The sequence below is a fragment of the Doryrhamphus excisus genome, chromosome 6 (assembly GCF_030265055.1).
Source record: "Doryrhamphus excisus isolate RoL2022-K1 chromosome 6, RoL_Dexc_1.0, whole genome shotgun sequence".
NCBI classification, from domain to species: Eukaryota; Metazoa; Chordata; class Actinopteri; order Syngnathiformes; family Syngnathidae; genus Doryrhamphus; species Doryrhamphus excisus.
Window position 1 is genome coordinate 18,014,542 of NC_080471.1, and position 27,689 is coordinate 18,042,230.

At 40.2% G+C, this 27,689-nt stretch overlaps 2 protein-coding genes and 1 long non-coding RNA gene across 6 annotated transcripts in view; 1 reads left to right on the plus strand and 2 right to left on the minus strand.

The window, feature by feature from the left end:
• Positions 1-27,689, plus strand: part of LOC131130973 (uncharacterized) — a 45,117-nt gene that overhangs the window by 952 nt on the left and 16,476 nt on the right. Inside the window, exons 2-3 of the long non-coding RNA XR_009130126.1 lie at positions 1,883-2,062; positions 5,387-5,515. This is a non-coding gene — a long non-coding RNA (uncharacterized LOC131130973). The remainder of the gene's footprint in view (positions 1-1,882; positions 2,063-5,386; positions 5,516-27,689) is intronic.
• Positions 113-23,790, minus strand: LOC131130933 (mucin-2-like). The gene is made up of 48 exons (XM_058075107.1): positions 23,673-23,790; positions 22,281-22,319; positions 21,935-22,196; positions 21,734-21,848; positions 20,695-20,767; positions 20,524-20,624; positions 20,238-20,445; positions 19,847-19,975; positions 18,851-18,968; positions 18,625-18,763; positions 17,746-17,850; positions 17,600-17,669; positions 17,381-17,518; positions 17,130-17,294; positions 16,303-16,397; positions 15,480-15,606; positions 15,138-15,393; positions 14,994-15,043; positions 14,768-14,868; positions 14,077-14,228; positions 13,862-14,000; positions 13,677-13,784; positions 13,414-13,593; positions 12,726-12,965; positions 12,446-12,602; positions 12,230-12,358; positions 11,956-12,106; positions 11,832-11,875; positions 11,514-11,699; positions 7,385-11,422; positions 6,932-7,155; positions 6,572-6,743; positions 6,250-6,494; positions 5,912-6,095; positions 5,630-5,831; positions 5,369-5,547; positions 4,210-4,279; positions 3,976-4,115; positions 3,868-3,899; positions 3,571-3,739; positions 2,638-2,742; positions 2,490-2,530; positions 2,302-2,424; positions 2,086-2,184; positions 1,881-2,009; positions 1,686-1,725; positions 494-617; positions 113-405 (listed from the first exon to the last, which is right to left on the minus strand). Exons 1-48 carry the CDS (start codon positions 23,734-23,736, stop codon positions 237-239), a joined length of 10,326 nt encoding a protein of 3,441 aa, XP_057931090.1. The 5' UTR covers positions 23,737-23,790; the 3' UTR covers positions 113-236.
• LOC131130931 (mucin-2-like) overlaps positions 25,403-27,689 on the minus strand; it is a 29,037-nt gene continuing 26,750 nt past the window's right edge. For all 4 annotated transcript variants that reach the window (XM_058075106.1, XM_058075104.1, XM_058075103.1 and 1 more), the window contains 8 exons: positions 27,535-27,639; positions 27,408-27,448; positions 26,982-27,104; positions 26,372-26,470; positions 26,128-26,256; positions 26,011-26,050; positions 25,796-25,919; positions 25,403-25,709 (listed from right to left, as the gene is read on the minus strand). In XM_058075106.1, the coding sequence (XP_057931089.1) occupies positions 25,499-25,709; positions 25,796-25,919; positions 26,011-26,050; positions 26,128-26,256; positions 26,372-26,470; positions 26,982-27,104; positions 27,408-27,448; positions 27,535-27,639 (872 nt within the window). In that variant the 3' untranslated portion in view covers positions 25,403-25,498. The remainder of the gene's footprint in view (positions 25,710-25,795; positions 25,920-26,010; positions 26,051-26,127; positions 26,257-26,371; positions 26,471-26,981; positions 27,105-27,407; positions 27,449-27,534; positions 27,640-27,689) is intronic.

Below are 27,689 nucleotides of genomic sequence, written 5' to 3' on the forward strand. Positions count from 1 at the left end.
ACTATAATTACTATCTTAATTATTATAATTAAGACTTTTGTCAGGCACCGTATGAATCTAGACAATTTTTGACATATTTGACATTGAACAGTAGAAATAAGACACGGTACTCTGCAATAGGAAAATGTTTATTGAAATAAAAGTGTTTTTCCCCTCTCCTAAGAATGTATAAGCCAAGCCATATCAGTAGTAAAACAATTCATTCATTGCGAAGACTTAGGCCTCCGCAATAGCCTTTAGATTTGTGTACATCGTGCCACTTGACAGCCACATTTTTCAATTGAGATGTAGGAGTGCTTAATCTTGCTGCCATTAGAGCAAATCATCTCCACTTCCTTCTGTCTGGTAGTTGTTTCTTGACAACAGGAGCAAGAGTGCGTCAGGCGGTTGCTTTCTGCAGAGTACCTGAACAGACAGAAAATTTCACACATCATCAATGTCGCTCATGATTACTTTTCAAAATGTACCTCTGACTCAAAACCCAAAATCTCACATTGATGTTGATGTGCCACAGGATCCCTCGCAGGTCGTCATTTCTACTGGTACTACTGACTTGCAATTATTTATGTGCAAGTAGGTGGTGTTTCTATTCAGTTTACAGCTGGAACGAGGAGTACCTGGGAGTGACATTTAAGACATTCAACTTGATGCAGAAAAATGATTAATCATATACTGAGAGACAGATGCATAGACACAGTATCTGGAAACTATGTGCAGTAAATTGCCATCTTGAATTCAAGGGGAACAGTGTGGTTTTTGTCCTGGTTGGGGAACTATGGACCAACCAGGGTTTTCCCATTGTCAATGATTCGCTTAACTACTTTTATGGACAGAATTTGTAGGCACAACCAGGGCATTGAAGGCATCCAGTTTGGTGGCTGCAGGATTGGGTCACTGTTTTCTGCAGAGGATACAGTTATGCTACCTTCACTGGGCCATGATCTTCAACTCTTACTGGATTGTTTTGCAAGTCCAAGTTGTCCGGGTCTGGGACTGCCCCAAGTGGAGGAGTTTAAGTACTTGGGGATCGAACGACAGGTCAACAGGTGGATTGGTGCGGCATTTGTAATGATGCAGACTCTGCATTAGTCCGTTGTGATGAAGAGGGAGCTAAGTCGAAAGGGAAAACCCTCAATTTACCAATCCATCTACGTTCCTACCCTCACCTATGGTCATGAGCATTGGTAGTGGGTTTGATTCCCCACTCGGGCATCTCTGTGTGGAGTTTGCATGTTCTCCCCGTGCGTCTGTTTTCTCCGGGTACGCCGGTTTCCTCCCACGTTCCAAAAACATGCTAGGTTAATTGGTGACTCCAAATTGTCCATAGGTATGAATGTGAGTGTGAATGGTTGTTTGTCTATATGTGCCCTGTGATTGGCTGGCGACCAGTCCGGGGTGTACCCCGCCTGCAACCCTCGTGAAGATAAGCGGTATAGAAAATGAATGAATGAATTATGTTTTTGCATACATAGAAAAAATGTAAAATAACTAACAGGATTTTTAAAATGATCATTTTAATTAAGTATGATGATAGTACTTTGATATGTGAAAACTTCACGCAGTGTCAATTAGGCGTAAATTGGCTTGTGAAAAACCTTAAATAACTCAAAATTTGTTGACTAATTAATAATAATAATCCCAACAAAAACCCAAGTGTCAATTGAATGTGTCTTAATGATACTTACAGGTTTTGCAACAACCATTGACGTCGCTTTGTTCTGTTCCCTATGACATAAATGTGAAATAATAAACAATAAAGCAAAATGAAATATTCAGTGTACTTGAGCATACACTTTTGTAGTTCCATTTATGTCTACTTCATACAGTACAATATTCTTTCTTAAATCAGGACAAAAAGTAAAAAAATGTTGTGTACTCACAGGAATGCAGTTCTCCGGATCAAAGTCAGGACACTGGGTTTGGTTCACGGAAGTGATGACCTCATCTTTCACCTTGTAGCAGTCATACCTGGTACAGTTATCATTTGGTGGCCACCAAGACTGAGAAGGCTATTGGAACAAGAAGGAGAGACCCGTCATCGGGCTGCACCGTTTCCAACAATGTAAGTGATTAAATTGCAAGTACCTTAATAATGACTGGAACGAGGCCTGGGTGCTCAATAAGGCAGCTCGTCTTTTTACATATGCCGCAACATTCCCCAGGTTGAGTCTGATACTCAGAGTCCTGTTTAAAAAAATATCATATGGATTGTAAAGACTGAACACAAATAATAATACACTACTTTTCCAATTCACATTGCTTTATATTTCAGTTAATTACATGAGAATTTCATAAATGTACCTCTGGACACTGAACGAAGCACATTTTCTGATGACATTCAATGACATTCAGCTTGCTGGTTGGATTTTGAGCCTCAGTACAAAAGCAAGTTGCACATGCGTCTTTGGAAAAGTGCATTCCAGGCTGCAAAGAAAAAAACAATCACAACTTTTATAACTTTAAAATCATTTGGAATTTTGAAAACTTACCTTGTACTCAGTGTCATTGAAGACGCAAACACCTTTGGGAACTACATGGAAAACATAATCATGACAGTCACACAGCAGAGTTTTAAGTCTTCTTTTTTTTATAAGTCTTCTTTTTATATAATAATTCATATGTACAGTAGGAACTTACCACAATCATAGGAGGGGCAGCAGCTATCATTTGAGACTTGAATCAGCAATGCAAATCCCACTGGACACATTTCAAGTGGCTGTGGACACCGATTTTTATCACATTCTGTGGGATACATTCAAATGTACGCCGTTTAACCATACAACTCAATCAACATTACAAGTTGGTCATTTTATTTATAAAAGTAAACTTAAAGTAAAAACGTAGTAGGGCAGGGACGACATATTTTTTTGCGTCAAACTACACGTGATTGTATCGCTACTCAGAATCAAAAAATGGTCTAAAAGTATCGGGGGAGAAGAAAATATCTCGCAATACGATGTCAAAAGTATGGGAGTACTTTACACTTAAAGGTAATGATTCAGTAGTCTGTGACCTGTGCAAAATGGAGATGGCGTACCATGAAAGAAGTACTGCGATGCACCAGCACCCGGGAGCTGCTTGTATTTTAAGTTTTATTTATTGAAAGAAAGTTTGATTATTTTTGTTATTATAGGATTCCATTGTGAACTTTATTGTTGTATTGTTCAATATAATTCATTTTTGGACATATGAAAATTGAAAATATATTGGAAAGAAGAAATTTGTGTTTTATTCATGGAGATAAATTAGCATTAATTGCTATATAGGTCAAATTATGGGGGTCAAATCGAAGTCCAATCAAATTGGATTTAAAAATTAATCGTTAGATTTTAGATTCTAGATTAATCGGTTACAAAAATAATCGTTTAACCCAGCCCTAGTTGTAAGTTTGCATGTTCTCCCCGTGCGTGGGTACTCCGGTTTCCTCCCACATTCCAAAAACATGCTAGGTTAATTGGCGACTCCAAATTGTCCATAGGTATGAATGTGAGTGTGAATGGTTGTTTGTCTATATGTGCTCTGTGATTGGCTGATTTGCCAGTCTCTTGTGTGGGCCATTCTCCAACTCACCACAGGCCAGCGTCTCACAGCAGTCCACCGTACGGTTCACCAACACCTCGCCCTCTTTATCACATACTATGGATGGTTGATGGGGACACACGCGAGGCTCACATTGCACACTCAGCGTGTCTTCATCACAGACACACTGTTGGCAGCCACTCTGCCACATGTCACCAAACTAGGAGGGAGGGGTAAAACACAGGTTGATCATGAATACACAGAATACAAGTCACCTGAGTTGAGACAATAATGAACGCCGTATATGTAATACTGTAATGTAGTACTGTACAGTATTGATGTCAGCACCTGTTTCGGTTGGCCATCGGGTCCGGTGCAACCTGTGAGAAGGAGAAGTCCTCTTTAGTGTTTTAAATAATTAAAATCACATAAAATTAGATAAATAGTTTGTCTTACAAGATGAGACGCAGAGGTCGGAGCTTGAACTGAACAAGGTTGTGCCAGGTGGACAGAAACATCCCTCCACAAATATCTTACAGTCAGATTTCTGGTTGTTGTTTTCTCCTTGGCATTGCTGTGAATACTTGTCATTATACCTACAAATGACCAGAATTGATAGTAGGAAATATACATATCGTTAATATCACTCTTAAAGTACTATGTCCTACTGATATGCAGTCATGTGATTACCTTGCATTGCAAGTTGGTACAACAATCGGCCCACAAGGTTTGTAGACTTTATTTGCAGGACATTTATATTCTAGAACAAACAAAAGGGGTTTATTCATAAATATAAACAAATATATGTTTTCCATCAATAATACAATAATCCCTTCTTTACTGAGATTGATTGGTTCTACATTCCTTATTTATAAATTGAATACTTTCATAGTTAGAGCATAGAAAACCTGTTTAAGACCTTCTAAATATATATATTTTAAAACCACTTGTATTACCCCATATAGTAGATATAAGTGTGTGTTGCAATAAATGTCTTCCAGACGTGTGCAAGGCAGGAAGTGGCGCCAGGGCTTCAGAGTTGAGTTTTAACTTGGCAGGGGTTAAAGCCGCAACAGTAGTATGTGTTATTATTGTGCGATAATTAAAAACCCTGTTGCTTCGGCACTGAACATAATGCTAGGAATCCACTGGGCCGGCGCCAGTTGGTACCAGTTTGTGACAAAGATGTGATTGGCTGTGAGTGGCTCGCTGTGGCACCGAATTAATGTTCGCTCGGCATGTTGCCATGTTGCCGTTATTTGGCGCCACAGCAAGCCACTACGCGCACAAACTGGCACCAGCCCAGTGGACTCCTAGCATCATTGGCGTAACTTGGCTTGCGCCATTACATTCCAGTGGATTCCAACTTCTTGCTTGATGCAAGTGGCGCCACGAAGATTTTAAACATTTTGAAATTTTCTTGCCGCCAAACTCAATTTTTGCCGCCGTTTTACGGCCCACCACGAGCCAGTTGGGAGGCAGTTTGAGCCACTGCATGCCACTAGGCACCTTATCGGCGACACTAGGCGCCACAGCAAATTGCGTTGGCACTAACTGGCGGCGGCCCAGTGGGCTCTTAGCATTAAAGTAACAATAATGACATATAGGATACTACGTACATGTCATTTACAGCTTCTTTGAATGCCTCATTGACCAATTTTATACTTGAATATGCATATTTGTGACCAATAATAGGCCCTATTCAACCACGAAACAGCATGATCTCTTAATTAATAGATTTTTCAAAAAATGAGATTCAAACCTCAGTGTGACTGTAATAACTAATCACATGACTTTACTTCCCTATGGTTACAGCATATTCAAATATAATAATAATAAATCATCTTACCGCATTTTCCTTTTGCAGCACCCCTCCAGTCGACACAGACAGATGCCTCGGCACACATCATCGCGTACGCCTCCAGACTGGAGCATCCCACGGTGGAGTTTGGCATCTGGCAGACATCAAATTTGCAGGCCTTATAAAAGGATTCCGGTGAGATGACTTTGTGGCATTCCTCAAACACCCTTATAGGATCAAATAAAACAATAATTAGTCCGATCCGTGTGGGATAGTACATAACATGGATGTCATACGGGGCTCAATTACTTGCTGATTAAAATGTCGCAAATTTCCGGTTTGCAGAGGGGTTGTGTCGGTGTTGGAACCGGTGTCGTCGGAGGAGGTGGATTATTGCAGTACGGTTTGTTCTTATCTGGCACGTGCCACTCATGAGCCATCTCGGGGCAAGAGGGGGAAATGTCACCGCTAGGCATTCGGCAGTCGTTCTTTCTGTGATTGTCACATGTTCCTAGTGGAAGAAGATATGAACCGTAACATGAAAAATGATGTATCATTGTTAGTCTGATAGCAAATAGACAATCAGCTCACCACACTGTCCCTCTGTGTTATTGCCGAACTGGGAAAATGGTAAATCAACGCTGAATAAAAGGCCCTTGAACATCACAACTGCTTCAATCGCAGGGATTCTCAGAAGCAGTTCTATTGAAGTACTTGTGATGATAAAGTCCTTGTTGGAATAGGTTGGGGTGACTTCCTTGCCATTGACGTACACCTGCACAGGTTGCATTGGTTAGAGTCTGCATATCCAATGTGATGCTTAATCGATATTTTTTATCTTCAGTGTCGTCTTATATTCAGGTCAACATATACTTCTACTACTACGTAATCGTGATATCCAATTAATGAATAATAATAATGAAATGTACCATGTTGACTGTCTTTGGGATCCTCTCCTGTGTGAGAATGACTTCATAGTTCTTGTAATACACAATCAAGCTGTTAGCACAAGTCACTGTTCCTGTAGCGTCACAGTTCTCATTGTCAATAAGGATTTTCAAATTGTGCTTAGGAACGATCTCTTTAACCAGAACATAAGTGCAGTTTTTCTGAAAGCTGTAGTATTGGCCATCAAACGTGACATAGTGTGGATCTCCCCATCCGGTGCAAACACCTGCAATATAAGTGAGAATCATCAAATTGGCTGTTAATTATTCTTTTGTGTTTGAATTTGTTTAAATTTGTACTCACATTTGCATTCGTATTGGAAACAGCAACCATCTTCATCATAAACCCTAACTGGTGGGTGGCCATTTTCACAAACTGGAATTGTTACTGGATCGCACGGCACGTGGTGTGTTAGCACTTTTCCATCATCACACATTTCAAAGGTGCACTTGCTTGAACTCCAAGTCTCACCATGCTGAGGAGAACAAAACCGCATACAGTATTTGGAAAACTACTATAGTAAACGTATACAAGGGGAATTTGTTTTGGAAGTGTGATGGACTTGCTAACCATACTGAGATGCTTATTGGAGGTACTATTGACATTGATTTACCAAAACATGAGTATGAAAAAAAACTCTTCATGGTTGTACAAGTTATATACCTTCCTTGGTGGGACGAGGTAGGAACAGTCTTTCGGGGGAGCTGCTGTAGTGACTGTTGTTGACATAACTCGTGTTGTTACTACAGGCGTTGTTGAGGTGGTGGTAGGACTTGGTGGAGTGGTCGGCTGACATAGTCCTATATACTTGTCAACATGGCAAGTCATATTGCAATATGCTGTAAAACACCAGCCTGCTTCGTCTGTCTTATTGTAAATCGTAGACCCTGAAGAAAAAAAGAGAAGACTTCAGAGAAGTTGTGCTTTTTATGGTTGTGGAGCTGGAAATGGAGATGACTTTTAGTATACCCTGGACTGGTCAATCACAGGGCACATAGAAACTAGCATTCGTATTCACATCTATGGACAATTTAGAGTCTACACAAAAAATATAGAATATAAAAATATACATACAGTATGTTTCATAAATAAGGCAACAGGAAGATCACTATTTACCTGGATGGAAAATGTGACCCAAATATTTGCAGAAGCACTGAGTGGTTCTGCCTGCTGTTGAAGACTGAGAAGTTGTCAAAGGCTCTTCTGTCGCCTCTTCTGTCGCTTCTGCGGTTGTCTCTGCGGTTGTTTTGATTGCATTCTTTGTGGTCACTGGGGAAGTAAACTTTTGTGTAGTTGTGGCGACAGTAGTACTAATCCTTTCTGTTGTGATTATGATTGTGGTCTCTGACTTTTCTGTGGTTGTGGCTGCAGTAGTGCTGGGTTTTTCTGTTGTTATTGTAGGTGTTGTTGCTTTCTCAGTTGTAACTGTGGTAGGATTTGTTGGAATGGTTGTCGGGATGGATGGCTTTTCTGTGGTTGTTGTTATAGTCGTGGGCTCTTCCGTAAATGTTGTTTTAATAGGTTTTTCTGTTGTAGTTTGGGCCTCTGTCGTAGATGTGACCATGGGTTCTGTTGATGGTGCGATTGTAACAACCGTATTTGTGACAACTTCAGGTGTAGTGGTGATGGGTTTTACAGTTGTAACTGCAGCAGTGGTGGGACTTTCTGTGGTTGTTGTTTTCGGCATTGTAGTGACTATCTTTTCTGTTGTTACTATGGTGGGCTTTTCTGTAGCTTCCGTGGTAATTTTTTCTGTTGTTTTGGCTGTAGTGCTTGGCTGTTCTGTATTTACTGTGGTTATTTTTTCTGTGACTTTTGTTGTAGTGGCGGTAGTACCAATGGTTTCGGAGGCTGTGGTTGTTTCTACTACTGTGGTGGTAGTGGTTGGTCTTTCTGTAGTTGTGGGATTTTCTGTGACAGTGGTTGGCCTTTCTGTTGTTGCAGCCACGGTGCTTATTTTTTCTGTAGATGCTGTGGTGGGCTTTTCTGTAACTGCAACAGTTGAAGTGTGTTGCTCTGTTACTGTACTTGGAAACTCTGTAACTGTTGTTGGTTTTTCTGTAGTTGTAGTAGGTTGTTCAGTGGCTTGGGGGGTTGTGACAGCCACAGTTGTGGGCTTTTCTGTGGTTACGGCAACAGTAGTACTGGCCTTTTGTGTAACTATGGTTGTAGGTTTTTCTGTAACTGTGGTTGTTGTTGTTGGTACTTCTGTAGCTGTGGTGGGTTTTTCAGTCGGTATAATAGTTGTTTTGCCATTAGTTGTAGGCTTTTCTGTGGTTGTGGCTGCAGTAGTGCTGGGTTTTTCTGTTGTTATTGTATGTGTTGTTACTTTCTCAGTTGTAACTGTGGTAGGATTTGTTGGAATGGTTGTTGGTATGGATGGTTTTTCTGTGGTTGTTGTTATAGTTGTGGGCTCTTCCGTAACTGTTGTGAGTTGGAGGGTTGTTTTAATAGGTTTTTCTGTTGTAGTTTGGGCCTCTGTTGTAGATGTGACCATGGGTTCTGTTGATGGTGCGATTGTAACAACCGTATATGTGACAACTTCAGGTGTAGTGGTGATGGGTTTTCCAGTTGTAACTGCAGTAGTGGTGGGACTTTCTGTGGTTGTTGTTTTCGGCATTGTTGTGACTATCTTTTCTGTTGTCACTATGGTGGGCTTTTCTGTAGCTTCCGTGGTCAGTTTTTCTGTTGTTTTGGCTGTAGTGCTTGGCTGTTCTGTATTCACTGTGGTTATTTTTTCTGTGACTTTTGTTGTACTGGCGGTAGTTCCAATGGTTTCGGAGGCTGTGGTTGTTTTTACTACTGTGGTGGTAGTGGTTGGTCTCTCTGTAGTTGTGGGATTTTCTGTGACAGTGGTTGGTCTTTCTGTTGTTGCAGCCACGGTGCTTATTTTTTCTGTAGATGCTGTGGTGGGCTTTTCTGTAACTGCAACAGTTGAAGTGTGTTGCTCTGTTACTGTACTCGGAAACTCTGTAACTGTTGTTGGTTTTTCTGTAGTTGTAGTAGGTTGTTCAGTGGCTTGGGGGGTTGTGACAGACACAGTTGTGGGCTTTTCTGTGGTTATGGCAACAGTAGTACTGGCCTTTTGTGTAACTATGGTTGTAGGTTTTTCTGTAACTGTGGTTGTTGTTGTTGGTACTTCTGTAGCTGTGGTGGGTTTGTCAGTCGGTATAATAGTTGTTTTGGCATTAGTTGTAGGCTTTTCTGTGGTTGTGGCTGCAGTAGTGCTGGGTTTTTCTGTTGTTATTGTATGCGTTGTTACTTTCTCAGTTGTAACTGTGGTAGGATTTGTTGGAATGGTTGTTGGTATGGATGGCTTTTCTGTGGTTGTTATAGTCGTGGGCTCTTCCGTAACTGTTGTGAGTTGGGGGGTTGTTTTAATAGGTTTTTCTGTTGTAGTTTGGGCCTCTGTTGTAGATGTGACCATGGGTTCTGTTGATGGTGCGATTGTAACAACCGTATATGTGACAACTTCAGGTGTAGTGGTGATGGGTTTTCCAGTTGTAACTGCGGTAGTGGTGGGACTTTCTGTGGTTGTTGTTTTCGGCATTGTTGTGACTATCTTTTCTGTTGTCACTATGGTGGGCTTTTCTGTAGCTTCCGTGGTCAGTTTTTCTGTTGTTTTGGCTGTAGTGCTTGGCTGTTCTGTATTTACTGTGGTTATTTTTTCTGTGACTTTTGTTGTAGTGGCGGTAGTACCAATGGTTTCGGAGGCTGTGGTTGTTTCTACTACTGTGGTGGTAGTGGTTGGTCTTTCTGTAGTTGTGGGATTTTCTGTGACAGTGGTTGGTCTTTCTGTTGTTGCCGCAATGGTGCTTATTTTTTCTGTAGATGCTGTGGTGGGCTTTTCTGTAACTTCAACAGTTGAGGTGTGTTGCTCTGTTACTATGGTTGTAAATTCTGTAACTGTTGTTGGTTTTTCTGTAGTTGTAGTAGGTTGTTCAGTGGCTCGGGGGGTTGTGACAGCCACAGTTGTGGGCTTTTCTGTGGTTGTGGCTGCAGTAGTGCTGGGTTTTTCTGTTGTTATTGTATGTGTTGTTATTTTCTCAGTTGTAACTGTGGTAGGATTTGTTGGAATGGTTGTTGGTATGGATGGCTTTTCTGTGGTTGTTGTTATAGTGGTGGGCTCTTCTGTAAATGTTGTTTTAATAGGTTTTTCTGTTGTAGTTTGGGCCTCTGTTGTAGATGTGACCATGGGTTCTGTTGATGGTGCGATTGTAACAACCGTATATGTGACAACTTCAGGTGTAGTGGTGATGGGTTTTCCAGTTGTAACTGCAGTAGTGGTGGGACTTTCTGTGGTTGTTGTTTTCGGCATTGTTGTAGGTTTTTCTGTAACTGTGGTTGTTGTTGTTGGTACTTCTGTAGCTGTGGTGGGTTTTTCAGTCGGTATAATAGTTGTTTTGGCATTAGTTGTAGGCTTTTCTGTGGTTGTGGCTGCAGTAGTGCTGGGTTTTTCTGTTGTCATGGCACGTGTTGTTGATTTTTCTGTTGTAACAGTGGTTGGGTTTGTTGGAATGGTCGTTGGCATGGATGGCTTTTCTGTGGTTGTTGGTGCAGTTGTGCTGGACTTTTCCGTTGTCAATATGGGTGTTGTTGCACTTGTAGTTATAGCTTTTGTTGTCGTGGCACAATCATTAATGCAACATTTGACTTGTATCTCATAGTCATAACAAATTGGAGGGATACCTTGGTCTTTGTTATGACAGATCAATCCATCTGTTGGGTTACATGTAACTTTCTGATCTAGTTCGTCCAAAGATAGATCTGGGTATTGCGTTGCCCTGCATTCTATTTGAAGTGGTTGTTTACATTCACTCAGATTTGGATCGGTTATGTTTTCAATCGACTCATAATCTCCACCATTTGGAGAAAAGTCAGGGTAATGGTTGTTGATCCAAGGTGATGTGTAACAAACAAGACAGTCAGATGGTGTTGATGTTGGCGTTTCTGTGGTTGTCGTGGTTTGGACATTTTCCGTTGTAATTGTGGTTGGGTTTGTTGGAATGGTTGTTGGTATGGATGGCATTTCTGTGGTTGTTGTTATGGTGGTGGGTTCTTCTGTGAACGTTGTGGGTTCGAGGGTTGTTTTGATGGGGTTTACACTTGTTGTCGTTTCTTTCACTGTGGTTTCTGCTGTGGAAGTCGGTCCTTCTGTGATTACCACAATAGAAAAATAGTCAGTTTCTTATTTTTAAAGGTAAACATTCGTTGTTTAGAAATCTAGTTCATAGTAGACTCCTACCTGTTGTCACAAACACAAATTCAGTTGTTGTCGGCTGCTGTGTTGTTGAACTGCAAGGCCGAACCACTCTTGTGATATTTCCATGTTCACCGCAATAAGCAGTAATGCAGGTTCCAGCTCCATCGTGAATATCATATACAACTTCTCCATACTTGTATATTTTCCCTTTGTATGTGCAAGTGCAAGCTGCAAAACATATAAATAACATTTTACCAATCCATGTCATTTTGAAGGACAAAATAAAAAAAAAAAGTAGTTGGACCATAAACAGCCAATGTTGAACAATAATAGAACTATCTTTTGGTAAAGTGTTTTTACCTTTGGCATCATAAGTACATTCCCTTTTTGTTGAAATACATTTACTGAAAAGCAAAAAAAGACATTTTTTTTCAAAAAAAGGACTTGATTTGATCAAATAACTTTTGGATGAAAAGAATCCTACCATGTCTGACAGTTTTCTGTCTGAGGCATTATCTCTCCTTCTGTATAATGCTTCCCGTCATCATCATAGCATCCGCAGTCTTCCCTTGACACACACTTCATTGTTTCCTCTTCCAAATATGGTTGTTGGGGTGGACACCGTGGATAACAGCCTTAAAGACATGTAAGATATGTAATGGTAAACGCTACAATCAAGGACCTTTTAAAAGTAAAAACAGGAAAACTACAGATAAACACAATTGTTTTGAATACTGATGATATTGTTATTCTCATACCTTCTAATGGTGGGATTTGGGTATAGCATTCTCCTGAGGGATTTCTGCATGTCTTCGTGCATGGCTTTCCACAAGGCTCGTAGTGCCATTCACACACATCCTTGGGATTGTAGTAATCACAGTATACAGCTAACAAAAGAAAATAGTATCATTGCAAATGAATGGACACAGGTTAAATTAGAATTCATTGTCCAGAAACATAAATGAAACACTTACGACAGATAGTGGGTGTTCTCCAATCTATACAAGTTTGAGCCTTATTACAGGCGGCTGCATAGGCTGCCACAGTCGAGCAGAAGCAGTCACAATCTCCTCCAGTATTGCAGGCGCATGTGTCTCTTACACAAGCATCATAATAAGGCTGTGGATCCACCTTTTAAAAAAATCCATATGCAAGTTAATACTGTTTGATTTATAACCCCAAATGCATTATAGCATTATATTGAATTGGAGCGTTTAAGATTGAAGTATTCATAAATGCAATGAAGTGGATTACCTTTGAATGACAAGCCCCAAACACTTCACTCTTGATAATGCTACAGTGTTTCAGAGCCCATGCCTGCCTGTGCGAGTACAGCACGCAGGGATTTTTTAGTGCATTTGTATTGGGACAGCTTGGTGACACTTTCCAGCTGTTTCCGAACTTAAAGGCGTCCACCACAAGCTCTTTGTTTCTGGTGGAAAAATCATTCTTGATGCTTCCGTCGAAATTTCCACATAGCCCACAAACTTTTCCCTGGAATTGAATACGATAGAGTCAAGTTAAAAACATCAATGTTGATAGAAATGACATTTACAGTTGAGAAGTTTCATGGAAAATGGATGTCATTTTAAAATTTGGTCATTGATGATTTATTTGAATCATTCTTTTTCACAACATCTTAAATTATTTATACAAAAACTGCACAAGTTTGAAGTTTGAATACATTCTCACAATGACTTAATTGTTCCTTAGCTAGCCGATAGGTGTAATCTTATTGGATTTATGTGTGATGTTTCATTGGATTAGTTTGATTCGCTTAGAGTTTGTTTTGGTTAGAGTGGAACACATTAATGACACTAACCAAGTTTCTACTGTATTATCGAAGCGTTCAAATAAATCATTCACAAAGTACACAAAATTAGTAAGACATCCTGTGACTGCATGCAAGCGTATGACCGGAATGGTATGCTGGTTCCGTCACCTTGAATGTGGAGCTCAGTTTGATCATGAGTGTCGTCTTCCTATTCCAGATGAGAACAAGACCATTCTTTGCCTCAATGACAACATACATCCCGATAGAGTGGACTTTATAGGGTATGTCTATCCCTTTGTTTTGTTTGATAACTTTGACGTTTTCCTCTTTAAGGATAATTTCATTGTTCTGAAAAAAAGCAGTAAAAAGTAGTTTGTAACGTCCTTTTTGTTCTTGCAATATTATTTTTACATGATAATAGAATGGTGTACCCCTAAGAAGAGCTTGACGGCAATGGAGCAGACGTTATCGCTTGTCCCACAGGGAATGCTTTCAGTCAGGACCCTAAAAGTGCCCTCCTTACCGTCACCGCAGTAATCCTAGATGAAAATAGATTATAGTAGTTATTTTTGATAAAGCACAAAGATATATAACAGACAGTAAACAAACCACATACCTGACTAAAGACGTAATCACAGTCCCCGTTGAAAGAAAATTTCTTCTCATCGAAGGTGATGTAATGGCCTTCTCCATATATTGTACAGCTTCCATCACACTGCCGATCGGTACATTGCCATTGTCTGCTTTTGCAAGTGCTGTTGTCACGTAATAAAGAGTCACACAGAATATTCTAATAATTCACAGAGGTCACAGCAACAAAGATGTTCTCACCAGGTGTTGCAGTCCACATTAACAGTCTGTCCAGGCTTGTAGGATTGTCCATTGTACGTGCAGGGACATTGAGACTCTTTAATACAGCCTCCTTTACCATCAGACAACAGACCATCAGGACAGACGCAGCCTGAGACACAATGCGAGCTGACCTGTACAGTGTCACAACAACGTTTTAGTACAGTTGTACATCGCTCCCTCACTGTATCGTGTTTTTTCAAAATTACTTCATTAAAAAAACTGCAGTTTCATGGTTGACTATGATGTATTATTACACATGGAGTCAGCCATGGATGCAGAGTCCGACATCACAGTGAAAAAAAGTTAGCTCACGTTATGTGTGGAAGTGGTACATTTTGGCTAGTATGGATTTTTTGACATGCAGTGTAGTGTATAAATGGTGACTTGCTAGGTTAATTCGCAACTCCAAATTGTCCATAGGTATGAATGTGAGTGTGAATGGTTGTTTGTCTATATGTGCCCTGTGATTGGCTGGCGACCAGTCCAGGGTGTACCCCGCCTCTCGCCCGAAGACAGCTGGGATAGGCTCCAGCACCCCCGCGACCCTCATGAGGATAAGCGGTAGAAAATGAATGAATTGTTAGAGCCCCCTACACAAAACATAACACCCCTATAATCACTTTTATACTCAATATAGTAGTTCTAAATCCATCTATTTATTCAGTCTTACACATTCTGTGTCCAGAGTCTGGCAGGTTTTTTGGCACTCTGACCCCGTGTCGCCTGGTTTTGCACTTGAGCAGTTGAAGAAAACCATTGGTGCGCTGCAGGCTGATCACAGTGAATGAATGTGTTAGAAAAGACATAAGAAAATATACTTTTCAAATAAATAATGATAATAAATAAGTTAAAGCTAATATATTTGTAAGACTAAACCTCTATTTCTTTTTACATACTTTCAGTTGTGTGGTTTCCTGCACAGATTAGTTTTCCACTACGGCAGGAACTGAAAAGCAACGAAAAGATGAGCAAAAATGTATATTTTATCCTTTAAAAGGGTTTCCATGAATAATAACGTTGATCCACTACCAAATGCTCACCATATTTGTCCGTGTGCCCTGACAGTCTGCTTGGGTCGCACCACCGTGTCCCCTACGTAGCAGGAGCACTGGGCCGCCGCCACGCACACCCCCTTCTCGTTGAGGTAGGTGCCCTCAGCACAGCCGCAGCCATCCACCGGCGTAAAATCAACCTCACAAGTTAAATCCGATTGGCTCAGAGAGCGGCATGTGCGGCCACAGCTTGTCATGTCGTAGTCAAATACCATATTCGACGGGCAGGTTGTTGTGTATTTTTCTGTTAAAAAAGCAGCATGCAACTGTTAGTCCTGAATGAAATTAGAATGGATAATGCTGAAATGGATTTTTTTGGGTGAAACCTACTGCACACCACTTCCCGCCATCCAGTTAAGGAGATACCAGCAGCGGCACATGCGTGAACGTAGGAGGACATGGCAGCACACATGCAATCCTCGCTGTTTTCGCAGGCACACGTGTCATAGATACAGGACTGTGGAGAGAATGCATTTGTTAGGAGAGTGGTTAGCACACTAGGAGACCTGGGTTCGATTCTTGTATGTTCTCCCCGTGTGTGCGTATGTGGTTTTCCTCCCACATTCCAAAAACATGCATGCTAGGTTAACTGGTGACTCCATAGGTATAAATGTGAGTGTGAATGGTTGTTTGTCTATATGTGCCCTGTGATTGACTGGCAACCAATCCAGGGTGTACCCCACCTCTTGCCCGATGACAGCCGGGATATCTGTGATTTGTATCTACAGTGCATAGCAAAGATGGGCATAATAATCAATTAATTGATCATTACGAAATCTGTTGATTAATGTGTTGATTGGGGAGCAATTGAGTGCACTACTTTGCTTTAACCAGTAGGGGCACTGTTGATTCAATCTCAACTAATTTGCTGTCTAAAGATGAACATGGTCAATGGGAAATTGATCACTATCCGTGCAGATGTCTACTCTGGTCCAACCCCTCTACTTAGTCCAACAGTGTCATGGAATCAGGAGTTCAGAACATTTACATTTTAGTATATTCATCAAAAGTCAATCAAGATTCTACAGTATAAAACCTAGTCTAATGCCTATCCATCTTATGTGGTTTTCACTGGGGATTTCACATTGCAGGCTGCACGGCGGTCGAGGAAAAAAAAAATCATTCTTGTCAAGGATGTAACACAAGTTCTTACAGTAACGTATTCTTCTGGGTTTATCTCGGAATGGCACTTGGAAAACACTCCTGATGTGTTGGTCAGCAAAGAGCACCAGTGGTTGGCATATTTCTCTAAAAAACACAAACATGTCAAATTGGTGGCATTAGATTGGAAGCAATTTGGAGCAACATTAGTAGATCCATTAAAGCTGTCATAAAACGTCAATATTACAATGTATTGTATTGGACCACCAGCATGAGATGAATAACTCTCACAAAACTTATCATGGACAACACTGGCCATAGGGTTTGCTTCTTCTTTGACTTTTTGCAATAATTTCCAGCACATTTCATCAGAATTGTTGTCATTTGTTATGAATGAAAGCATCAAATATTCTATTCTTTTGTATTTAGCCATGGGATGTTTTCATGTGTCTTTAAAGCTCTGAAAAATGTTTTTAATGTATAACAAATAACAACTAACTAACTAATAACAAAAAATACAAAATTAAATTAAATTAAATTAATCAGAAAGGCAGGAAGTGAACAAATGTAACAGTTACTGATTGTAAAAGTACCAGATGGAGGGGTAGGATTTAATAAGCTTTGCTTCTTCCTACTCCTTTTGGACATGTGGAACTGTGAGCTGATTATGTGATGCATTCAATTGTAATCTGATGCACGTTCAAATGAAATAAAATCATTACCATTACCATCATATTATATAATAATCTTTGAAAAAAATTGAAAAAGAAAAGCTCAACCAGTGTTCCGTCATACTGTATGTTTGACCTCAGAGGTTCCAAAGTATTCTTGCTTTATAGTTTTGCATTATGAACTTCACAGCAATGAGAAAGAACCTACCCTTATCGACACTCAGCAGGCAGGGGTCACCGAGTGTATTGGTGACATCTGGACATCCTCCTTTAGCCCTCCATGAGTTGGCAAATGTAGCAGCTGTCCCTTCAATCATTCCGCATACGGTTTTGAAGTCATCGACTTCAACGTTGTTAAAATCTCCACAAAGACCTGCACAGAGAGAGAGAGACAGATACACTAAGAATATATGAAGATATACAAGGTCATACAGTATATACACCAAAACCACTACTCACCATGGAGTTTGCCTCTATGAGACAGACCGGCTTTGATGTAAACCTGCATGATGGGCGTGAGCTGGATTTCAAGGTGAAGCCCGTAGACGGTGTGGATCACAATGTAAAACGTGGATGGGCTGAAGATTGTTATGTCATCTGGAGGCAAAACAAACCATTATTCATCATGGAATAAAAGTCAAATAATTGTCACAAAAAGACAAAAAAAAAAGCACTGACCCATGAAGAGAGGTAGCTGAGAGGTGAGTTTGTTGACAAAAACGTGCCCGCTTGCTTCCACAACAATCACCTGCATTAAATGTATTAAATATGATTTGAGCCACATCCTATAAAACCATATCTCTTCTCTTATGTGCCACCCTTACCGTGGATTTTGACAGCACTAGAGCGACTGCATTCAGGCAGGTTGATTTATCCGATTTCTCACATTTGACAATTTCACCCAGGACAACGAAAGTCCCATTCACCTGCTGTAGGGGATAACATGTATAATATACATATTGCAGTTAGGTTGCAGTATAGATTTTTTGACTGATTGGAAGTTGATTTTAAACACTTATAATGTTTGTTTTTAAGGAAATTCACAGTACTGTTCCATTTTAGGAATGCACGGTGGATCAGTGGTTAGTGGTTTGGCCACACAGCTAGGGGACCAGTGTTCGATTCTTCCCCCGGGCATGTCTGTGTGGAGTTTGCATGTTCTTCCCGTGCATGCGTGTGTTTTCTCCGGTTACTCCGGTTTTCGCCCACATTCCAAAAACATGCTAGGTTAATTGACAACTCCAAATTGTCCATAGGTATGAATGTGAGTGTGAATGGTTGTTTGTCTATATGTGCCCTGTGATTGGCTGGCGACCAGTCCAGGGTGTACCCCGCCTCTCGCCCGAAGACAGCTGGGATAGGCTCCAGCACGCCCGCAACCCTCGTGAGGATAAGCGGTAGAAAGCTAATGTTGTTTTTGGAATGTGGGAGGAAACCGGAGAAAACCCACGCATGCACAGGGAGAACATGAAAACTCCACACAGAGATGGCAGAGGGTGGAATTGAACCCTGGTCTCCTAGCTGTGAGGCCTGCGCTCTAACCACTAGTACACCGTGCAGCCTCAAAAAAATGTGTGTCATTGAATTGAATTGAAAAATTTTAATCATACATTTTTTAATTAGGTAAGTTTTACTTGTTTTCATACTCATATGACAATTAGGAATGTTAAACCAAGAGGAATTGAGTAGTTCAAATCCCTTACCCTTGTAATAACATAGGAGCAGTCGCCATGGAAAGTGTATGTTTTATCATCATAGGTGGAGATGTGGGAGCCTCCCAGCATGGAGCAGACCCCAGGGCAGTCCTTGTCGCTACACCTCCATTCACCCTGAGTACAAGTGCTGCCAAAACATTTCAGTCAGCTTAAAAAAATAATAATTAACAGCGTTGCTGTAAGTGTACGAAGGAAACGAGTGTGAAGTAATCACCATGTCTGACAGGCCCTGGAGTAGGATTCACCAGGTTTGTATGGCTGGCCATTGTGGATGCAGGAGCACTGGTCCGCAGGCAGACATCCATTATCACCGATGTCATCCAAAAGGGTCCCTTCAGAGATTTACCAATAAAATACTTCTTAAACCAAAATATTTATCTGTAAATATATTTTAAAGTCGGTCATATAATCACAACTAAATCGCTGTGAAATGCAAATTAGAATGGCTCTGAATGCTTGGTTTCAGAGAGTTTTTTCTAACACCGTCTCTTTCAGACATCACAGGATGCTGAACGTGAGTACAAACTGTAGCCCGCGGCCCTCAAATAGCTCTCCAAACTTTTCATTCATTTATCATTCATTCATTCATTTTCTACCGCTTTTCCTCACGAGGGTTGCGGGGGGTGCTGGAGCCTATCCCAGCCGTCTTCGGGCGAGAGGCGGGGTACACCCTGGACTGGTCGCCAGCCAATCACAGGGCACATATAGACAAACAACCATTCACACTCACATTCATACCTATGGACAATTTGGAGTCGCCAATTAACCTAGCATGTTTTTGGAATGTGGGAGGAAACCCACGCATGCATGGGAAGAACATGCAAACTCCACACAGAGATGGCCGAGGGTGGAATTGAACCCTGGTCTCCTAGCTGTGAGGTCTGTGCGCTAACCACTCGACCGCAGTGCCGCCCATTCATTTATCATGGACTCCTATATCGTCAAAATTAGAAAGCAGGATTCGGCAGTAGACCGGAAGTCTTCAGGAACGCTTGTGAGTGTGACCAATCACAGCGGAATGAGTGGAATCAATTAAAAAACACAGTTTTTGGAAATCCAAGGAAATATGGCTGGAATAGGTGCCGATTCTGGAAGATCTAGAAAGCTTTCTGTGCGGGTTATTGTGTATAGCTGCTCTATAGGAGTCCACAACTCATTAAAATGAGCATAATAGGTTCCCATTTTAGTTTTGATGTTGATTTCAACCTACCTGGAGGACAGAAGCATCCGTCGATGCAATGATCTTCACACACTTCACTCCTCTGTGGGTTGCTGCAAGTGTTTGTGCAGGGGCTCCCACACTCTTTGTAGACCATGTTAAGTGGGCATTTTTTTTTCGCTATTCGGCATAAAAGAGAGACAAGGGATTTAATGTTCTATACAGTTCAATTTACTATACAGCTCGTTATCAATAGGGTTACTGTTGCATATGCAAGGTGACTTTGGGTGGGTTTACCACACAACCACCTATGGACAAACAGCCATTCACACTCGCATTCACACCTATTTCGAATTAACCGAACATGCACGTTTTTGCACTGTTGGAGGGAGCCAATGAAAACCTACAAAAACATAATGAGATCCTAGACTTCTTTCCTTACCGCACAAATGTGCATTCCATTCCTGTGGCTCCCCCCCTGCATGAGCGCATTGACGCGAGTACTCTGACATGGTGGAACACAAACAGGGAGTGGAACCATTACAGTTGCACAAGTCCTTCATGCATGCTTCCACAAAAGCATCCCTGTCAATTAGGTCTTGACAACTGAGGAAGGCGGGTCCTGACACGGCAGTCTCACAGATGGATCTCTGAAAGGGGGCACAACGATATTTGTAACTTGTGTTAAACTAATATTAATTTAACGCTACCCTTACGGTGAATACCACCTGAGTTTTGGAGCAGGTCTGTGGGAAAGGAGACAAGTTTTCGTCGCAGTTTTCAGTTGGACTGTCGGCCTTCCATGCCTCCCCAACATCCTCAATTTCTCCTATTTTTAGAAGGAGATACATTTGTAGTACATTTCAATACAGATATTGTGAAGCAGGGCTTGAACCTACCCTCAATCTGATCTCCATTGAAGTCACCACACAAGCCACAAGTCTGATTCTTGTATTTCGCATCCAACTCAACCTGGAAATGGTGAGAATGGTGGTGAGAACATAACAATGATAAGAAATTTGACCAGTGTTTTTTGCCACAATATTAGTAATGATAATGGTTTTATTTCATTTGAACATGCATCAGATTACAATTGAATGCATCACATAATCAGTTCACAGTTCCACATGTCCAAAAGGAGTAGGAAGAAGCAAAGCTTATTAAATCCTAGCCATCCATCTGGTACTTTTACAATCAGTAACTGTTACATTTGTTCACTTCCTGCTTTCTTTATATAATTTAAGTTATTATTTTTTAAATTTTTTGTCACATACTGAAATAGGAGGTGATATGACCATCCAATGACATAATGGGTACCATAGTAAGTGTCAATGTAGTGATATATATAGCACATCATGACTGGTTCAAGACTCTTCATCCTTGTATTTAGCAAACATCAACTGCTTGTATTGTTTCTTGAATTGGCTCATCGTTGTGCATTGTTTGAGGGTCTTACTCAATCCATTCCATAGTTTGATTCCACATACTGAAATGCTATGGCTTTTTAACGTAGTCCTAGCATATAAGTGTTTCAAATGTAGTTCTTCCCTGAGATCATATTTCTCCTCTCTTGTAGAGAAGTATTGGATGACATTTTTAGCTAATTGGTTGTTTTTAGCCTTATGCATTATTTTAGCTGTTTGAAGATGAACTATATCAGCAAGTTGAAGTATTTGTGATTTTACAAATAAGGAGTTAGTATGTTCTCTGTAGGCAGCATTATGAATTATCCTTACTGACCTTTTTTTGGAGTACATTTAACGAGTGAAGATTGCTTTTATAGTTATTACCCCATTTTTCCACACAATAAGTAAGATATTGTGTCTTAGGTTTTACATTTCATGTTGTTTTTGGTATAGATGCCGTCTCTGCTATTATGAGCATGAAATAATAGTGCTACTTAATTGAAACAGACTGAATGAATGTGGCTGAACCCACCCAGAGCGTGTCTTGTTCGTTCCACATGACAATCACACCCATTGTTGCCTCCACTTTAACATATGAGAAGGTTCTCTCGATTGAGATGCCAACCTGGCTGAACGGCAGCGCCACCCTAGGTAGAAATAAGTCATAACAATAACGTGTCCATTGATGGTAGCCATGTCAAATGTACTCTACGGGTTTGAGTAACAGACTCACGGCTTGTCATTGACCATGATGGAGGAGCTGGACAGTTCCACCACCACTCCATTCAGCCTCATGGCCACCCGCTTTATGGCGGTGATCCCACCTGTCTCTTGGCGTTGCAGCTGGATGTTGAAATCCTCATAGCTGCTTTTACAGTTGGATGCAAGCAGATAGTTGCAATTGGAGCGAAGCTGGAAGAACTCTCTGTCGAATGTTCTGAAATGGTAGTTTCCCCATGTGCTGCAGAACTGGTCGTCGTGGGAGGCTTTCAATTCTGTTCCAGGTGAGGGGGGGGAAGACAGTTTGAAATAAAGAGTGAAGCTACTTGTTAAGATGGAAATGTTTAAACTGGCATTACCTGTAAATACTGGTAATTTGGTGACTGCCTGAACCGTAGCTTGAAAGAGAGGAAAAATATTTATTGTCTCCATTTAGTAGTCAGTAAAAGCCACACATTCAAAACATTATATATATATATATATATATATATCGTCATCAAAATCTGCATTTTTTATTTATTTAGGAGGCAACGCTTACCCCCCCACAAAAAAATCTACGTTTTATAAGTGAAAACTCCCTCCCATCCCCTCATCCCATCAAACAGCCAATCACTGTTAGTATGCAAATGAGCCAACACACAGTGCAGACTTTGTGGAAACAGAGAAAGTGACCCATTAGACAACTAATAATTATCAACAACTAAAAACAAAGATTAATATAACATTGGTTGCTAAAATTTGGCTGCAGGATATACTTTTTGCTGTGTTACGTGCATTGTGGCCTCTGATGTGCAGTCCAGTGGGCCCTGTTCATTTAAAGGCAATGAGAAGCATTCATTTGATTGGTTCAGATTACATTTGGCTGTGTTAAACCCTTTCACGCCTTCTCTCCTTCCTCTTTGCCACTTGTGCTGGTGAGAGGGATGGAGGTGTGGGCTCACAAAAACTGCAAAGTGCGCCGGCAACACCTTGTTGGTGCGGCGCGCGCCGCGCAGGACAGGTGCGCCCTGGTCTACGAAAATAAAATTTGTGGATCGATACCAATGCCGCTTAATCTTGTCAGAAGACAGAGAGTAAAGTAAAATGACAATCAAGTGCTATTCCAAGATAATTATATGTTTTCACAGCTGCCACTATTATTAATTCTTGCTTTTTGTACAATACAACAACTTCCTTTGTTTTACGCATTCATTTCTAGCTGGCTGTCCAGACACCATGCTTCTAGGCACCATACCCCGTTCACCGAAAGGTGATTTCTTTAGAAAATCTTCCGGCTTGCTTGCCCTCGGCTTTTTAGGTATAACATTTACATATATACTTACTTATACTTACATACATATTTACTTATATAACATTATTATTATTTATAGCAGAGGACAACCTAAATAATGCAAATAAATGCAATCATACTCTGAAGTGTATATTTTGATAGCATTTTTAATACGTATACATCACTCCATAAATTTGACCGGCAAGTCAGAAATGTATTAATTAATAAAAATTAATTTAATTAGTTTTTTGGGGCATTCAAGACTACCTGAACGGTGTAATTGCAATTGATTCAATGTCCTGGGAATAAAAGGAACTGGATGAATGAGAATATTCACAGGCAACAATTTGTTTTGTAAGATATATTTTTACATATAGGCATGCATCACAGCGAGAGGTGCTTTCTAATATATAATTGATAATATTTAATAATAATTGACCTGAATCAAAAAGCGATCTCGGTATAATGCACATATACATACCACTGGTTGCAGCAGACAGTCCAAAGCAGAGGCTGATCCACGGGACTGCCCATTCAAGTGCCATCCTGTATGTTGTACGGGAACCGACTGGTCCCTAGTGATCAATGCCATGTAATATAGTTCATCTGTTTGCAGTTAAGGAGGGGTAACATTATGAGACATTGTGGTTTTAGTCTCAATTTGATCACACCCATGAAGCGGCTATGCTATAACAACACGTCATGTCCTATTCTGATTGACGCATCACCGATGCTCACCAATCCTTTAACATCACCGTACATCCTCCTGTATGTAAGTAAAATAAACATTTGAAATGGTAGTGCCGTATGTATAGCTGAGGCCGATGTGGGAATGTATGGGATCCTTACGGTGCTCCTTTGTTTGTGTCCTTCCTGGTTACAAGGATGGAGACGTATTGGTATTTAAACAAGATGAGTATGCTGTTCTCATTCAACCAGAACTTTTTAAGCAGTGGGCTGTTCCTCTTTGTGTAGTGAGGTGTTCGTGTCTTAATAAGGCTTCTGTGTAAATCAGTGAACCATACATTGACTAAATATTAGCCAAAGACTTACGGGACGAGGTATCGCTAGTATCATCAAGCATGCAGCCACGCGAGATCAACTACAGAATACAGTGGAACATCCAATGTTGAACTCCTAAAACTACAATTTGAACTTTAATCTAAATGTTCTAGTCGGAAAAAACACGGCCATGACTCAAAATGTCAGCAAGACTCCAGTGATGGCAGTGATTATTATATAATCTCAAAGGACAGAATTATAGTATACATGTAAGATTAATATCGTAATCAGTGGACAGCTTCAATAGCAGGAAAGTCATCCCTCGCAATATCATAGTTCGATTATTTCTCCCTTGCAGGACAGCAGTTTTTCAGAAATTCATTAATTAATAAATGACTGCAGTTTTGTGGTCGATGATGGTGTAGTATTCTGGTCATTCAGTAGCTATAATGACACAAAACAGATATTACCTTACATTATATTACCTTAACACTGCATGATGTCCGACATAATAGAGTGAAAAAAAGTTCTTCTCCCTTTCTGTGTGGAAGTGGTAAATTTAGATGAAATTGATTTGAGGCTAACTGGTTACATCGTTAGCTTGCCGTCTCAAGTCATTGCAGCATTGTGTAAACAATTGTGTAAACAATAAATAGGAGCATGAACATGATTATAGGGATGTTATTTCCTGTTTACAAGCACTAATGATGTTAAATACTGTATTTAGAAAGTCCTAAACAGGTTTTCTATGCTCTAATTCATTCATTTTCTAATTAGCTTAGCTCAGATTTTCATTCACGAGGGTCGCAGGGGGTGCTGGAGCCTATCCTAGCTGTCTTCAGGTGAGATGCGGGGTACACCCTGGACTGGTCGCCAGCCAATCACTGGGCACATATAGACAAACAACCATTCACACTCACATTCATACCTATGGACAATTTGGAGTCACCAATTAACCTAGCATGTTTTTGGAATGTGGGAAGAAACCGGAGTACCCAGAGAAAACGCACGCATGCACGGGGAGAACATGCCGAGGCGGAGGAATCGAACTCGGGTCTCCTAGCTGTGAGGCCTTTGGGCTAACCACTTGATCACCGTGCAGCCCCTACTGGAAATTGATCTAAATCTAAATAGTTCCCTTGCCGTTTACACACAGAATAGTGTTGGGAGAAAAGATATCAACAAGACACATGAGTTGCTGTGCTTTTATTCAAGGAAATGCAGATAAAGATTTTTTTTGAGACCACTTTTGTCTCAAAGGGCATGGAAGAGGGTTTTCTAGCATCCATAAATGTGATTTTAAAATCACAAAAGAGTAAAGCTTCTCCTCCTCCTAGCGGGAGCTCCCGCAGGTCTGCTGCAGTCGCTGAGAGCGCAACTACACTCATCCACGTGAATGTAGGAGTAAGGAAGCACATCTCCATTCAAACACAGCAAGTCAACAGTGCGATTGCTGTACCGGACCCCCTTACAGCAGGAGCAGGTTGGCTGCACAGCGGACGCCTCTTCTGAGTATCTGTAGGAGGAGAGGTGGGACTCAAAATAAATATGTACGTATATGAAAACAAAAAAAATCAGTGACAAAGTTGTGTTTAAACCTACTTTGTGTAAGTGTTGCAGGAACCTTCACAATATGGAATGTCGACCTCCTCTACAGACTGACAGTTCTTGTGTGTGATATACTTTTTAGTGGCCACCGGCTTGCATGCCTTCTCCCGCTCCACACCTTTTTTTTAAAAGAGAATCACAATAGTTTTTGTTTACTGACGTGACCACCAGGAAAACAAACAATAAACAAAAAATAAACAAATACTCACAGATTTTACAACAGCCATTTGCTGCAGTTTGAATTGTATCCTAAATGAAGGAAACATAACATAAAATTTCCGACATTGTCAGCTCTTTTCCAGGAAGTGGTTGTAGGATAAACTCACAGGGTGGCAGTTGCTTTGTTGGAATGGTGGACACAAAATGCGCGTGCCGACGGCTGTTAATGTCTCATTACTTTTTACACAGGTGTAATGCTCACACCTATCATCTGGTGGTGACCACGTATCTCCTTGCTGGAGGCAAGCACATACATTGTACATCGTGATTACGCAACTTCATATTGCTTTTTATATAGCTATAAAAGGAAATATAATACAAAAAAATGAAAGTCAGAGACATCTAACTCACCTTCAGGAGCTGTTCAGTTCCGTGAATGTTTAAGATGCAGTGTGTCTGAATACATCTTCCACAGCAGTCATTTTTCTCGACTTTAACGTAGTTGTAACCCTAAGAAAAAGAATGTATGATTGTTATAAACCTTTGTTTTACTTATATACTTTTATACTTATATATTTTTGTCCACATTAACAGTTAAAAGTTATTTTTAATTGAGTGAATGGGTATTTTTAAACTGCTAGTGCAGCTTAAACCACTCTGTTTACTCTCTCAGTGAAGAGACCAAAGTTTCAATTTGCCTTCTAATATAACTGAAGTTATCGTTGCTAAATTAGCTTAGCTCAAATTAAAAAAAAAATCCTTGTTTGAAATCTTCTGGTTCTTCCCTCCTACCAGGATCCTTTGGAATCCTGGTTGTATTTCCTTGTAATTATCCAGTCATGAGAGGGATATATAAAACAATACAAATATCATATATTCATAACCATCTCCAAATAATACACATAGTTAAATATTTTGACACTTTCCTTTGTCATTTCTCGCCAGTCAACAGCAGATTATTTTACATATGAATTAAAAAGAGCAAATTTGAGGTAAGGTGGCTACATTTATTTTCGCTTACCTGTTCACATTGTTCTCGACATTGCTGCATCTTGCAGGTTATTATTAATAAACCAGTTAGGGGGTCCACATCGTTGGTACAAACACAATCCTGACATGGAACCACAGGGACCATATCACCGGGCTACAAAATAAAAGAGATCAGGATTTCTGATGCAGCAGGGATTATGAAATAATATTTAATGATATATATAATATAATATAATAAATAAATGGAGAAGAAAAATATTTAATAAATATTTACAAAATAAAAATAATAAAAAATTTAAAAGATATATTTTTAATACATTATTTTATTAAAAAATATTTTAATAAATTATTTTTTAATTAAAAGAAATAATATATAATAATATTATATATATCAATAATATCAAAAATATTAATATTTATTTTTATATGTATTTAAAAAATTGATTGAATGAATTACCTGGTATACAGTGTCTTTGTGGACACAAACCCTTTTCGGTTCTAGAATGAGCATATTCCAATGTTTACCATGAGGTTATTCAATGATGAGGTGATGAAAATGTAAAACGATGAAACTAGGAGCTCACCACATGTGTGTTCTGGACAGCATTTCCCCTCAGGCACACGGACAACTACAGTATATCCAACTGGACACACCATGTCTATGACTGGACACGTGTTGCTGTGACATCCTGTGGACATGATGGACAAAATGATGCCTTAGATCACCTGCACTATAAAC

Coding starts and splice junctions, on each gene's coding strand:
- LOC131130933 (XM_058075107.1), bottom strand. CDS start 23,736: ATGGCACTTGAATGGGCAGTCCCGTGGATCAGCCTCTGCTTTGGACTG. Junction 21,849..21,934: donor ATCATGGTCAATGACAAGCC/GTGAGTCTGTTA, acceptor ATTTCTACCTAG/GGTGGCGCTGCCGTTCAGCC. Junction 12,603..12,725: donor TTGGGGCTTGTCATTCAAAG/GTAATCCACTTC, acceptor TTTTTTTAAAAG/GTGGATCCACAGCCTTATTA.